This window comes from Gobius niger, assembly GCF_951799975.1.
Source record: "Gobius niger genome assembly, chromosome: 13".
Taxonomy (NCBI): domain Eukaryota; kingdom Metazoa; phylum Chordata; class Actinopteri; order Gobiiformes; family Gobiidae; genus Gobius; species Gobius niger.
The window spans coordinates 3,971,943-3,986,310 of record NC_136864.1 but is presented as its reverse complement, the minus strand read 5'-3'; the positions used below and the strand labels follow the sequence as shown (position 1 = coordinate 3,986,310).

The 14,368-nt window shown below is 42.6% G+C and overlaps 1 protein-coding gene across 4 annotated transcripts in view; it reads right to left on the bottom strand.

The window, feature by feature from the left end:
* The window catches only part of LOC306972930 (neural-cadherin), a 123,167-nt gene that overhangs the window by 39,756 nt on the left and 69,043 nt on the right, over positions 1 to 14,368 (bottom strand). For all 4 annotated transcript variants that reach the window (XM_079569638.1, XM_079569637.1, XM_079569639.1 and 1 more), the window contains exons 9-12: positions 13,539 to 13,707; positions 13,212 to 13,382; positions 6,881 to 7,053; positions 2,248 to 2,415 (exon numbers count right to left, since the gene is read on the bottom strand). In XM_079569638.1, the coding sequence (XP_079425764.1) occupies positions 2,248 to 2,415; positions 6,881 to 7,053; positions 13,212 to 13,382; positions 13,539 to 13,707 (681 nt within the window). The remainder of the gene's footprint in view (positions 1 to 2,247; positions 2,416 to 6,880; positions 7,054 to 13,211; positions 13,383 to 13,538; positions 13,708 to 14,368) is intronic.

Genomic DNA, 14,368 nt, shown 5'->3' with positions numbered 1-14,368 from the left:
TCTGGCTGGACTGGTGTGTGCTGGTTTAGATCAGGTTTGGACTTGTATGAGGCAGGTAACTCAGAGGTTTGTCCTCCAAATGGTTAGAAAATACAGAAAAGCGTGTAGGGAGTAACATTAAAGGGTTAAACTAGGACTAATCAATGATTTTGGATAAATTCATGTGGTCAGAGAGCACGAAATGGGGACAAACGATAAGACGAGTGTGGAAGAGCAGTTTCCTTTACATGGCTGGTTTCAGGCTCCGGTTGAAATAGCATTACAAAAGATTTCACTTTGGTGTCCCTCGGTGATGGCCAGAGCGAGGGCAAAGCCTCGGGCCCAGGGGAAGACAGACCAGTGACATTAGAAACCTATGAATGTGAGAGAGTTTCTGTGTTGAGGCGTTCAACAGCAGTTTTCACTCAGTCAGAGCTGGTCCCAGAGGAGGACACAGGACGAGGCATGCGCTGCAGGTGAAAGAAACCAAAAAGTCTTTGCGATGTTGGCTTTAGAACAGTGCCACTGAAGCTTTAGTGTACAGGTGATTTAAAATGGCCGACTGTGTGCGACGCGTTCTCCGAGGGGTTATGAGGAGCGGGAAAGTGCTGACAGAGACTCGGGAAGGAAGCGCCGAAGCAGGGGATAAAAAAGGAACGGATTTGTAAATGTTTTCTCAAAAGTATGAATATTTAATGAGCGCATTTAATATTGAGGTCGTGTTTGAATGAAAAATCCCAGTTTACACAAAGGCGTCACGGGGAGACAGTGGGGGATTGTTTCAGGGGGAGCTGAGCCTGGTTCACAGATTGTTCCAGTCCCGTCTTGACCACATGTGACACAGTCGCACTGTTTCTACGGCTCACTCTGAAACCAAGTCTAGTTCAAGTCTGTCTGAGCTCATGCACAGACACTGCATACTGTCATAAAATGAATATAAGATTAGATTATAAATACAGCATGAACATTATTCTGTTCATTTTGTAATAGTACAATTTGTTACTGTCATTTGGATAATGAATAACTAATGTGTTTGGTGGAGTCTATAATGAGCATTTATTCAGTTTAGTTTGAGTTTAATTAGGGACAATGTAGAAAAAACATTCATAAAAGATGTTATGGCTTCTGCTTTTTCCATCCGTCGTCTCGGAGCAGGTGAGTTGATACAATATAAAATGTATATGTAAATACATCCCAACCATCAAGTCAACATTGTCCACACTTCACTGATTTACAACCAATCACTCTGTGAGTCTGTACATTATGTAACACAATAATGTAAACTGACAACGAAACGAAAGAAAAGATCACTCATGACCATATTAGCAATTCTTCTAATCGCAGTTGTCTGACATTGCAAGAGACAAACTGGGAGTTTGATTCATTCTCTAATGCCAACAACTGAGAGGCTGTGAGTGTAAAGTCGGAACTTCATTTAGATAATCTGCAGTCACTGAGGTCCTGGTCGTCTGTCCAAAGCAGAGCTGGATTTTTCAGTGGAAGTGCAGTATTATTCCACATTATGAAGATGAATGGCACATTAGAGTACACAATTAAATCGTCAAAGTTTAATGTGTTTTCCAAGGATCTGGCAGTGATGGTGTTGCTTTTTGTTTTCATGACATGGTTTATATAAACTGTATATAAGGAACTTGTTTAGGACCAACAAGTCAGTGAGAAAACCCAGGAAACCCTCACTTAGATTTCAGAATCGGCTTTAATGTTTAAAATACTTTAATGGTAGGGGAAACCGACACTGGGAGAACATGCATTTTCATCCTCAGATCCTCAGACTGAAGAAGTGTCCTGCTCAGGGACAAAGGATCAAAAGTACACACTGGTCAGAGCTGGGATTAGGCCTGTCACGATAATTACTATATCGACTTATCATTAAATAAATAACAGATAAACAATACATGTTTGGGCTCAATATTTATCGTGGATACATTTATTAGCATTTCCCCCGTATTTTTTCTTTGTAAAACTTTCATTTAACTGGAGCAAATTGAGTTATATTCCATGTTTATTGCAGCCTGTGTTGTAGTTTGGGATATGATTATAAACTTTTAGAACAAAGGATTACTTCATTTTTACACCTGAGAGTTGACAGTATCCAGTATAATCAGAGTCAATATTATTGTGTATCGCGATACTTTTCTGCCTCAATATATTGAACTTCAAATTTGTTATCGTGACAGGCCTAGCTGGGCTCAAACCAAACTACGAAACTACTGAGCACCATTTAGGACAGATGATCTCAGTACTAACCAGTATTTTGGCGTCGCGGGCCGTGTTCTCGGGTATAGTGACCCAGTATTCGTCTCGCTCCCACACCGGCGGCTGGTTGTGAACGTTGGTGATGGTCACGGTGAGCTCCACCGAGCTGCTGCGGTTTCCTCCGTCTGTGGCCACGATCTGCTGAGAGATCCGGGACGTCTGCAACACAACAGCAGAGTTAAACACGCAGAAGGTTCTCTTTTACTCTCTTTTACTGCACACACCGATGCATCGCCTTCCACGATTCCCAAGAAGAGCGAAGAAACTTAAAAAGACGGGGCCCTTTCTGAAACCGCGTCCTCCTTCCTTTTGCTACATTTTCACTAATTCCTCTGTGAAAGCGCCTATAGAAGGTCCTTCAGTGGAGACTTGGAGCTGTGGCTTTCAGACGGACATTCCCTCATCCCCACGGACACGCCCCTTTGAATGAATGACACGTTTGACAGATGATACTTTTAACTGAAAAATAATTTTCCTTAGAGTTACCTAAGTAATCAGATTCGACCCATTTACTTTGGATGTTTTAACTTCTGCAAACTCACAGTGAAGACTTTACCACGGCCACTAAAATCTTAATAGGTCTTTCTTTTTCATTAACAAATTTCTATATGACTGTAAAATTATTCAAATTCAACCTCTTCTAAATAAACATGGAACTGAAGTAGTTTGGTGCGTGTTTCACGTGGGGCTGCTCTCCGGTGTAACACACACCTGTGAGTCTGCATCGACATTGACTTGTTGAGAAGGAGCTGATCAGACTCTTCATCTCGCTCCGTGGTCTGTTTCGGACAGACCTTTCCTTCGTGGGAACTCGCATGTCGAGTGCTAGTGCTAGTGCTAGCGTTAGCATTAGCGCTAGTGCTAGCGCTAGTGTTAGTGCTAGTGCTAGTGCTAGTGTGTGCTTTGTGGACTGGACCTCATATTTATGGACTTTATATGGACTATAAAACCTTTAGTTTTCACCCCTGCGGGTAAACAGATCTGCCCGTTACCTAAAAGTGCGTAGTAGCTTTATCGCCTTGGAAAGGACAGGTGAATCGTTACGTTATAGCGCTTTTAATATGACACAGGTCACACCCACATGAAAGGGAGGCGGGTTCATTCACTCCCACTGATGGTGGTAAGCTACAGTTGTAGCCACAGTTCCCCCTGGGGCAGACTGACAGAAGCGAGGCTGCTCACATCTGCGCCAACGGTCCCTCTGACCACCACCAACCACTCACACATAGGCATTGGGTGAAGTGTCTTGCCCAAGGACACAACGACAGTCTGCCCCAATAGTCTGGAAAAGGGATGAGGAAGCGTTTTTGGAAAGGGCCTTGTACTTGGAGCTAAATATTCCATCCGTAATGCTTCAGTACAGAAAACAACATGACATAGCATTCATAAATTAGAAAATTGGCCTGACTGAAGTATCTCACACTCACCTCAAAAGCCAAAACATCACACCAGTTTCAGCGTCAAGAAATGTACTCCACTCTTCTCTGATAAAACAAACTGATCACGACTCTCGATTAGGTGTCAAGTTACGTTTCAGAACTTCTAGCTTTCTACGAGACGCCCTGCACTGCGGAGATCAGGCCTGTTTCATCGTTTTAAAACTGGTCCTGTTTTAGCCCTGCTCTCTTTGTTTTCCTCTTGTATCTGTGACCAGCGAAATGCTCATTATCGTATTTTCCCGACTCTAAACTGTCAGGTTTGGAGTAAATAATAAATGAGCGAGATGTGAACAGGGACAGAGTCAAACAGAGGATCCGCCACAGAACAACAGCCTCACAAACACAGGAGCATTAATATTCAAGTCTACAGCCCCTCTGCTCGAGAGACACCGAAATATAGCACTGTTCTCCATCAAATCAGACAAATCAGGAGGAGGACTGCAGCACGCACAGAGAGTCGGAGGTTCACGACTCTGAAACCCTCTACAATCTAAAGATACACTTCATATAGGGCTGGAGTGGACCACAGCTAGTGAATGAAGGCAGAAAAAGGAAAAGATTATAATAGACTCTCAGTTGGGCTATAATAGGTCAATATTATAATTAACTGGAGTAACTATTGTTTTATTACACAGTAGTTGAGACAAGGATAAAGTGAAATAAGGTGTTGAAATCAGAAGATGTGCGACTCTTTCGTTGGTCTGAAGTAAAGACACAATTTGACGTTGAACTCCCTCTGAGCTAGTCTAAGTTGGAAGAGCCCGAGAGCTGATTTGTCCCTATGCTCCCACCATATACATCTGTACAAGCTTTCAAAACGACCCCGCCCTGGTCGTTCTGTGCCGCCGGGGAGCCGCGTAACACTGTGGTCAAAATGTGTAAATTTACTTCAGAAGTTGAGGTTCCTTCTCCAATATAACATTTCATCATCATCGTAATATAACAATGAAGTAAATAAAACTATAGCCTTTTCCATATAGTGTGTCCGAAAGGATCGGGATGGAGATACACAGCAAAAAAAAACAAACAACAATACATAATAAACGAACAAAGAGATAAACACTAGAGATTGACCAATATATCGGGACAGTGTTTGGATATTTTACAGTGTAGAGCTGCAGAAAGAGCTCAGTCAGAGCTTTAAAGCAGAACTAAGTAATTCATGTCCCTAGAGGCCAAAAGCACCACGGCAAGTTTTGTAGCATGTTTTTTTCTGATTAATTGTCTGTGAGAGTAAATACTTCGCTGACAGAAAAGATAAAGGGAGAGACGGATATTGTACATTGTGCCACAACTCAGTTTCACAATGGAGATCAGTTTTTTCACTCAAACTTGGCTGTAAATACTGTTTAAGCGGCGCTAGCCCACAGTTAGCTTTGCCCGTTAGCCTGTTAGCTTCTTCTTCATGATTCCGTTAGTGTGTATTGGGTCTCCGGGTCGGAGCAGGGAAAGTTGCAATTGTGGTTTTCTGGCCAGAGACACCAGGGTGAGATGAGAGACCCCACAATCATCCCATTAACTCTTGTATTACCCCAGAGGGACTACGGAAAGGATCTACTAAACAGGAGTGTCTTGAATAAATCAGCCCTATTCCCCTAATAAAGCACCCCCTGCTGTCACAGTTCAGCAACGACACATTGGAAGGCTGCAAATACCCACTCACTCACCACTTTCCTGGAGCAAAAAAGAAATGTATTTGACCAACGGCTCGGGTTACATTAAATTTATAAAATAAAAATAAAAAAGATAAGAAATGAAAAAGCTGATTTAGAGATTGTGTGTAAGCCTCAGACAGTGGTGTCCTCTGTCTACAGCGTCCAAGGCTCTTTGGTTAGAACTGTCTCCATGGACCAACAGTAAACAAGCGCAGCGTTAATGTTTTATGAACCAGCTGTGCGTTGTGAATATTCATCAGCCGCGCAAATCTGGGAGAAATACAGGGGGAAAACGCAAGGACTGAAACAGGACTGATCTGGCACGCTTTTCCTCTTCCCTATAAAAACGTGCAGTCTGGGACGCCGGGTTATTTCCACGGGTTACGCTGGGTGTGACTGAAAGCATGGCAACCTATCTGAGCGTGAAAATGTGAAAAATAACTCAAACAGCTCACACAGAAGATGGGAAACAGCGCCATCTTCAGCCAAATCAACCGGCGAACCACTAATACTACTCCTTTAATTACAAATGGGAGTTTTTTATGAATGATGCAGGACTTGGACTTAACCATGACTATACTGTACTGTGGAATCTTTACCAGATTTTTCAATCAACTAAAACTGAGTTGAACCCGGGGATACATAAAAGCAAATGTAGTCGGAGTTTGGTCTGAGTGGAGCCACACAAGAGGCTGAACACTGTTATGTATCGCCTATAGCCACCTCCACAAACACAGCGGTCAAATGGATTCTCTGTCCTGCTTTATCAGTCAATACTTTACACTCACCATTTTTCCACTTCTGACCAGCGCTGGGACAATAGATGAGGACAAACCTTTAATACCAACCTCAGCGGTATCATTTAACACACTATAATCTTCCATTGTCTCATCCAAACTCCAAAAAGAGGTGCTGTTTCTGCCAAAGAAATGGCTGTAAACCTGACAATTATAAAGTCCCATGACGGTTGTTGAGGTTGACCAAAGTAGGGATTGTGATTTCAATAAATTTGGGATTAATTGCCCGGCCCTGCTCTCTATCATTAAAAGAATAACTTGAGGTTCATGTGTTTCTTTGAAATTTCAAAAGGAAATGAAGTGATCTGACTCCAGACACCAGAGAACGAACAGGCCAATTTTCAATGAGTAAGCAGGTATTACTGACTCACTTAGACCTAGACACATTTAATTGATCCACAAGTGATGATTACTTAGAGTTATGTAATTATCAAGATTTTCCCTCTACACATTGGATCATTGAACGTGCCACTGACTTCCTGTGTTTTGAGGTGAATTTTTCTTCAGCCTTTCCCGGTGAGTGGTGACGATACGTTGCAGCTCATGAGACGTGACAGCAGTTTTCCAGGGGTCCAAAAATGTACCTGTCCCAAGCGTTTATAACCGCGGTAGTTGCGTATTCTAACCAGAGGCCACACTCTGAGGCTACTGCCATAGTTTGCATTCGACCCATGTGTCCAGATTTTGCCCCTGGTTTATGGTGAGGAACTCCGGTTTGGGACGATGTTTTTACCTGTGAAATGGGGTGGTTGACGTAGACCCAGCCCGTCGTGGGGTTCACGCCCAGGTAAGCCGGGCTCTGGTTGGTCAGGGAGTAGGCGATGGCCGCGTTACTGCCCTGGTCGTCATCGTGCGCCGCCGCGCGGAGGAAACTGGTCCCCACCGGAGTGTCCTCTCTCAGGAAGTCTGCAAACCACACACAAAAGTTAGACATGCGTCAAAGAAGATGACACAGCATGACATTAAACCTGTTCCAACTTTAAAAGGACAACAACATGCACAATAGGGGGCCTTCCAGCTACGCAATCCTGACCATAAACCTTAGGCAGCACAAGGGCCCCCATTTATTTATGGGGACATTAAAGTCAAAGGTAAAGAGGTGTGCCTGTACTGTATATGACTAAATGTGCACAGCTGCCATGATGGGACTACAATAAAGATGAGACACTGCAGGTGAATAAGGAAGAAATTTAGAAATATATATTTGAAACTTTGTCTGTAGATCTATGACATATGAGAAAAATGATTAATTTCATGCTTTCACGTCAAAATAAAGCATTTCATTCATAGTATACAATAATAGTAACAATGCATCGGTTTTATATAGCGCTTTTCTGGACACTCAAAGACGCTTTACATTGCATTATTCAAATTCATTCACTCCATACTCGAGGGTGGTAAGCTACTATTGTGGCCACAGCTGCCCTGGGGTAGACTCACTCAGTCACTACATTCACCCAGGCTTCCAAACGGTCTCCCATCCAAGCACCACCCAGGCCCGTCCTGCTATGACCACAATGATGACCTATTTAATAATGGATCTGCCCAGGTTCATTTTGTTGACATATCAGTGACAAAGATTTGCTCTGAGGGGATTCAGGATATCAAGTTTTGTTTTTGAATAAGCTTGTTATTTGTGAATATAATTAGTTCTGTTTTTCTCAAAGCTCATTAAACACAAGACTGGGGATTTTGGTGTCTGTGGGTGAAACATAATTGGTTTCAACAATGTGAGAAAATGGCCTTAGAATTTACTATTTTCCCTAAAATTAAACATTGAATCAGTGCAATACCTAAATGTAGTTATTATTATTATTTGTTTATTTGATATGGACAAAACAACATGCATTGGACAAACCAGACACATAGTTTTTGTTTCCAGGTGAGAGCAAGATGGCCCCGAAACCTTTTGTCTGTTCACAAATATTGATCAGATCTCAAACATATAGGGTGTGACTGCGATTGATTTAAAACCACATTCTGTGACACGTTTGGCCTGTTTATGATTGAAACTAAACCAGAGCATGTCTACATCAGCACTCTCTCTCTCTCTCATCCTCTCCCTCCCCCCGCTCCTCCCTCTCTTTCAATTTATGAACACGTCTGAATTCTGCTGATAAACCAGGACTTGAGCACAGACTGCCTCTGCAGCATTCTGTCATCACCCCGGCCCCCCCGTAATGTCGGAGAGAAATGATGACATTTACGGAACAAATGTGATCTGCCCCCACCCCGCGCAGCGTCACAGAACCAAAACATGAACAATAGACCGTGGACGGAGAAGGAGCCGGTGTTCAGAGGCCTTTATGTGGTGTTGTTATGGGGATAGAAAATAATCCCAGGTGTCTTAGTCAGAGGCCGGTGTTAAGGCGAGACACTGCAGGTGAAAAGGGAAGAAAATAAATGTGTAAATATCAATTTGAAACTTTTGCTAAACATTACTGATATAAATGTGGTGAAAAGACTGTGGAGCGGAGGGAGCTGATTATGAAGGAGGTCCTGACCAGTGTGGGACCCCATTCTCTGAAACAGGAGGTGCTGCACTGTTTCGGAGGAGACTGAGGGCAGTACTCTGGTTTCCCCGACCACCCAATAAGCCAAGTCATATTGTCAGTACGCATGCGTGGTAATATTCTGGTCAAAATTCACAACTACCCACGGTGTCAAAAGTTCTCATTCATTCTCCATTGCAGTGTGACTGTCCACGTGGGCTTAATCTGTCTGTGGAAGAGTTTTGCTCTATTCACGAGTGCAATAAAGGAACCTCACAGTGCTGTATATGGAGCCACCATACGTACTAATCACATTTCCTACTGAGAGAAAAGATCCAAAACGTCGTGACGAGTGGATTAAATTAGTACGTTTGGCATAGCTAGCTAGTAATGCTATCTGTAACCAATACGTCTATTTACTTAATACAACTGTTTTTTATTGATTTATTGGTTTAGCACAAAGGGCCATGAGTTCTTTTTTTCTTCCCAGTAACAGTAACACAGAATTACCTTAAAACATACATTTTTAACGCTCATAATATTCAATATCTGTGCCACACTCGGTCATGTTAACAGTTTGGGATACGATCTGGGTAGTCCTGACTTTTAACCTGGACCAGCATGCTTTCAGTGAGAGGCCGAATCCGCTGATTGTACAATGACGAATACTTAAAGGGATATTTCAGGATTTTTGACAAAGGGCCTCATTTCCTAGTTATCCAGAGTGTTGCTGATTTCTGGAGATATTTTTTTTGTAATTCATGCAGTTCTTATATTTGAAGAGTTCCGTGGCGCTAGGCTAGTGCTAGGCTAGTGCATTTCTATGGTATCAGCTAGCCTGCATTAAACAGTCTGACCCGCTCCACAGAGCACCTGAGGCAAATCACTTATAACGCCAGACTAACCATATAAATGTCTGTGTCCATAGAATCATTTTTGGAATATAACTGACCTTGCATCACATGAATGATCGCATTTTGAGGGACTATTTTCTAGCAGATCACTCCGCCGCTGTAGCTTATACAACCACGAAGCAGATGCTGCTCAAATATAAGGTATTTTAAATGCAAAATGGTTAAAATTATTCTATGGACACAGACATTTATATGGTTAGTCTGGTGTTATAAGTGATTTGCCTCAGGTGCTCTGTGGAGCGGGTCAGACTGTTTTTAATGCAGGCTAGCTGATACCATGGAAATATGCAAGCCTTGCATTAGCCTAGTGCCATGAAACTCTTCAAACATAAGAACTGCATGAATTACAAAACAATATCTCCAGAAATCAGCATCACTCTGGATAACTAGGAAATGAGGCCAAAAATCCTGAACAATCCCTTTAACTTAAAACCTAATTTTGAGAAAACCAGTGGTAAAGTAACCACATTTCTCCGCTCTTTCGTACCAGGTGCCTCTCAGAAAGGAAAATGACCAATGAATTTGGATTGCAGCGTCGTCTCCTGGACCCTTTGCAGGACACGAGGATATAAAATATGTCAATATTTGAGAATGAATCCGAGGGGGAAAGCCGGCTTTTGTGGCGCGATGTTAGAGTTACTTTCAGCTCCCTGGCGACAAAATATCATAAAATAAGCATAGTGCGGGGTAAGTTTTGTCATATTTATACTCTGACCTGAAAACTGAGATGTAAAGGGAGAAGCTAGCAAAAAAAATCTCCACATCAACCATTGCATTCAAAATCAGTTTCACAATATTGACTGTGTTGCCTTCAATCGTTCAGGCTTGTCCCGTACATATGTGGGACGGCGCGAGCTCTTCCTCCGTTTTTTTTCCTCTGTTTTAAAAGCCGCGTGTTCCTGACTTCTTATGGACGTGTTCGAGTCAATTGTTTCTATTCGGAGACTTGTGAGAAAGTCCACTGTTCTGCCGTGTTGCTGATGCATTATAGATGGAAGCGGCACTGTCCTCCAGAAGAAAAGCTCAGTGCGTTGGCTTTTCTCTGAAACTAATGGGCTTTTACTGACAATAACGGTCTTAAAATAACAGAGGCTTCACCGCTCGCCGCTTTCTCACGGTCCTCTGGAAGTGGAGTCCAGCACAAAGCCAGTGGAGTGCAGGGGGACAGCTGCTGCTCTGCTGGGGTTTGGAGATAAAGTCCAGACTGAGATGGTTTAGACGTGGGCAGAGGAGGGAGAGGGAATATCTGAGTATGAAGTTGATTGTTGATTCGTTTAACCTCTGAATTGACTGCACATTTACCAATAAACAAATGACTGCAATACGAGGTGATACAAAATCCATATCGCGAGAAGAAACAGACTTTTGCTGAAGATTACTGACACACTGCAAAAAGTAATTATCAAGCATTGTCTTAAATGACTTGAATTGAGGAGATATATCTTGTATTGAGTGGTTTTCAGACCAAGTTTACTTTGCTTGTTTGAGGACATTTCAGACCAGTTCTAAGGTAAATCTCGCTTGAAATAAGAAAGTAAAATTGCCAATGAGATAAGACCAATTTTCTTACCCCATTGGCAAAGAAAATGACCTGAAATAAGGACGAAATGTATTGAAACGAGTCAGAAACATCTCTGAACAAGTGAAATAATCTAGGACAAATGCCCAACAACAACTTACCTAGTCAAAACAACTCAAATTTGGATTATTATGCTCAAATTGAGATGTTTATACTAATCTAGTTAATTACTTTTTGCAGTAAGTATTCAGCCTCTGTGGCGGCACGCAAACAAGCAGCGGATTCCCTCTCTCTTGGTACAGCAGTGTTTGTTTTTTGTTCCATTTTTTCAGTCCATACTAGAGTCCATGCTAGCCATTTAAAGGGACTATACAGAGTTTAAAAATGTTAAAATTGTGTATTTTGCTCTCTCTACATGTTCCAACAATGTCCTAATGTGTAGAATGAGCTGAGACATATTAACCACAACTGCCTCTAAAATCCTGCACTGTCACTCAAAAAGTTGTTGATTCGGGTCCGAAGTGCCGTCATGCACGAGCTTAATATATAAGCTGCAGTTACATGTATGACCTGAGGTGGCAGTAGTGAGCATAAAATGGCCAACTTGCATCTAGCCCCTTTAATAAAACAACTTTTAAATGTAAACAAGCATTTGAGACCAAGAAATGTGTTACTGAAGAGGCACCAAGAGCCCCCACACCTGCAGCACAGGGGAGGCGTCACAAGAGGCGCTACAGGAAACAAGGAAGGGACAAACGAGGAGGTACCCGGGCAAGACTCACAGCTAAGCCACACAAATCTTCTATCTCTATTATTGTTCTGACTAATGTATGTTTGCTGGAGAATAAGATGGTGTGAAAGAACAAGGAGCAAATGCACAAATTCCACCACACCCGCCCCCACAAGAACTTGAGATAAATGAACATTTCGATTCATATGAATTGACAATAAAATCTTTTAAGTTTAATTGAATTTTTTGCTTCCGATACCAATACTGGAGGTTTGAGTATCAATATTTCTGATAATATATAATATATATAAACCGATACCAAGAGACGTCCTTTAAAGTGGCTCAGTAGAAAAGTGAACAGCATACTCGTATTCTCTTATTCTCTGAGATTTAGTTTGTAAATGTTTTTAAAAGTGGTGAGAGCCAAAACAGGCATTGGTTCAGTATCGGTTCTGTGTAGCCCAATATCGTATATTTTTCTGTACTGGCTCGGTTATCCGATACCAGTATCGGGTCGGTGCGTCCCTGAAATGTCACATTAAAAACATCTTAAATAAAATGGTGAGTTTTTTTCTCTTTTTTTCTTTTCTTTCTTCAACATTGACCAGGATGTGAAAACAACGATGTTTCACCTGTAATGTTTTGTGCTTATATGTTCATGGCATCACAAATCATTGCTTATGTTCAGCAACAAAATCTGATGTGCCATGTTAAATGTATGTTGTTGTTTTTTTGTTGGCATTTTAGTTACAAAGATTTGCTCAAAGGGATTTTGGATCTTGTTTAGTTTTTGAATAGACCATAGTCTAAAAAGCTTCATAGAGATTCCTCATCTATTTATTGATTTGGACGAGACACCTCAAAGTAATCACGAGGCAGAACGGTGCATGAGCTGTTCCAGCTCTTCTTTTTTCCTTCCTTCTTTTCCTGACACTGTAATGGTCATTTCCTTCCTTCCTTCCTTCCTTCCTTCCTTCCTTCCTTCCTTCCTTCCTTCCTTTCTTCCTTCCTTCCTTCCTTCCTTCCTTCCTTCCTTCCTTCCTTCCTTCCTTCCTTCCTTCCTTCCTTCCTTCCTTCCTTCCTTCCTACCTTCCTTCCTTCCTTCCTTCCTTCCTACCTTCCTTCCTTCCTTCCTTCCTTCCTTCCTTCCTTCCTTCCTTCCTTTCTTTCTTTCTTTCTTTCTTTCTTTCTATCTTTCTTTCTTTCAAAACCAGAAGGTCCCAGGTGACTGTATGACATTTCTGTGAGGAGTTTGCATGTCCTCTCTGTGTCTGGAGGAGTTTTCTCTGTGCGCTCAGGTTTACCCCCATCAACCCCAACATGTACAATGGGTGAATCCTCCCTAATCGCCGTGGGATTTCCCTGATGCCTCAGTTTGTTGTTCTGTGTTTGGCGATCGGGCGACTCACATTGGTATCTGGAGTTCTCGAAGCGCGGCGTGTTGTCGTTCTCATCTCCCACGGCGACGGTGACGAGGCAGATGCCGATCAGAGGCTCCTCCCCTCGGTCCGTGGCGGTCACCGAAAGGCTCAGCTCCCTCTGCCGCTCCCGGTCAAAGGTTGTCGTCGTGGTGATCACTCCTGCAACAATTGTCTTATTTAATATAATCAATTTACTCGTAGTTTCCGCACCTTCACTCGGCCGATCCACTCCCATAAGAGGGTTACACAACTGGGACGTTTTGAGGACACTGATGTTGGGAACCACTGCAGTCGGTCTGTCCCAGAGGTGCTCACCTGTGAGGGGGTCGATGCTGAACCCGGAGCTCACCCCCTCCCGCTCCATCAGGCCGTAGCGCACCTCTCCGTTCAGCCCCAGGTCGGCGTCCTCGGCCTGGACCCGCAGCACCGAGGCTCCCGCCGGCTGGTTCTCCAACACCGAGGCGCGCTCACTGTACTCAGAGCACTGGGATCAGGAGACAAGACGTCAGAGTCAGATTAGTAAAGGTGACACTAAAGACAATACACAGATATGGACATGTTAGTCTCCTCTAGAGCTGAAACACTGTGTTCCACCTGCTGATGTCACGAGGGGGCGAGAAAAGATGTTATCTTCTCTTTTAACTTACAGAATATGAAAGATACCAATAAGATAAGATGTCTAAAACAGTTTAAAAAATCTGCAATAGAATGTGTTGAGGAGCATACAAAATATTGTATTAAGATTTATTTAGTATATTTATTTGAATGACTTTCTCATTATAAATCATTGCAGCTTCAAAAATCTCCATATCAATTGTAGCTTAAAAACATGCTATTTGACTCTTTGACAGCAGAGATACGTTGCATATTATAACTATTTGAATGGAGCCCCGCCCACTGGAGGTAGGGGGAATTAACAATGTTAAAACTGTGTTTGAGCCTCCATTTTTACCCAACGGCATTGTAGCGTGTGAAGGTTCGCCTATTGCCTTTCGCCATTGTTAACTCATTCCTGAGAGCAGCTCAACCCCCACTCCAAAACTCCTAGGCCATTTTATGACCTTTGGAATGTCGTCACTTCCTGGCTTGTGAATGGCTGATAAGATCGAATACAGTTCAGGAGAAAAAGACTGTGACGATCTATC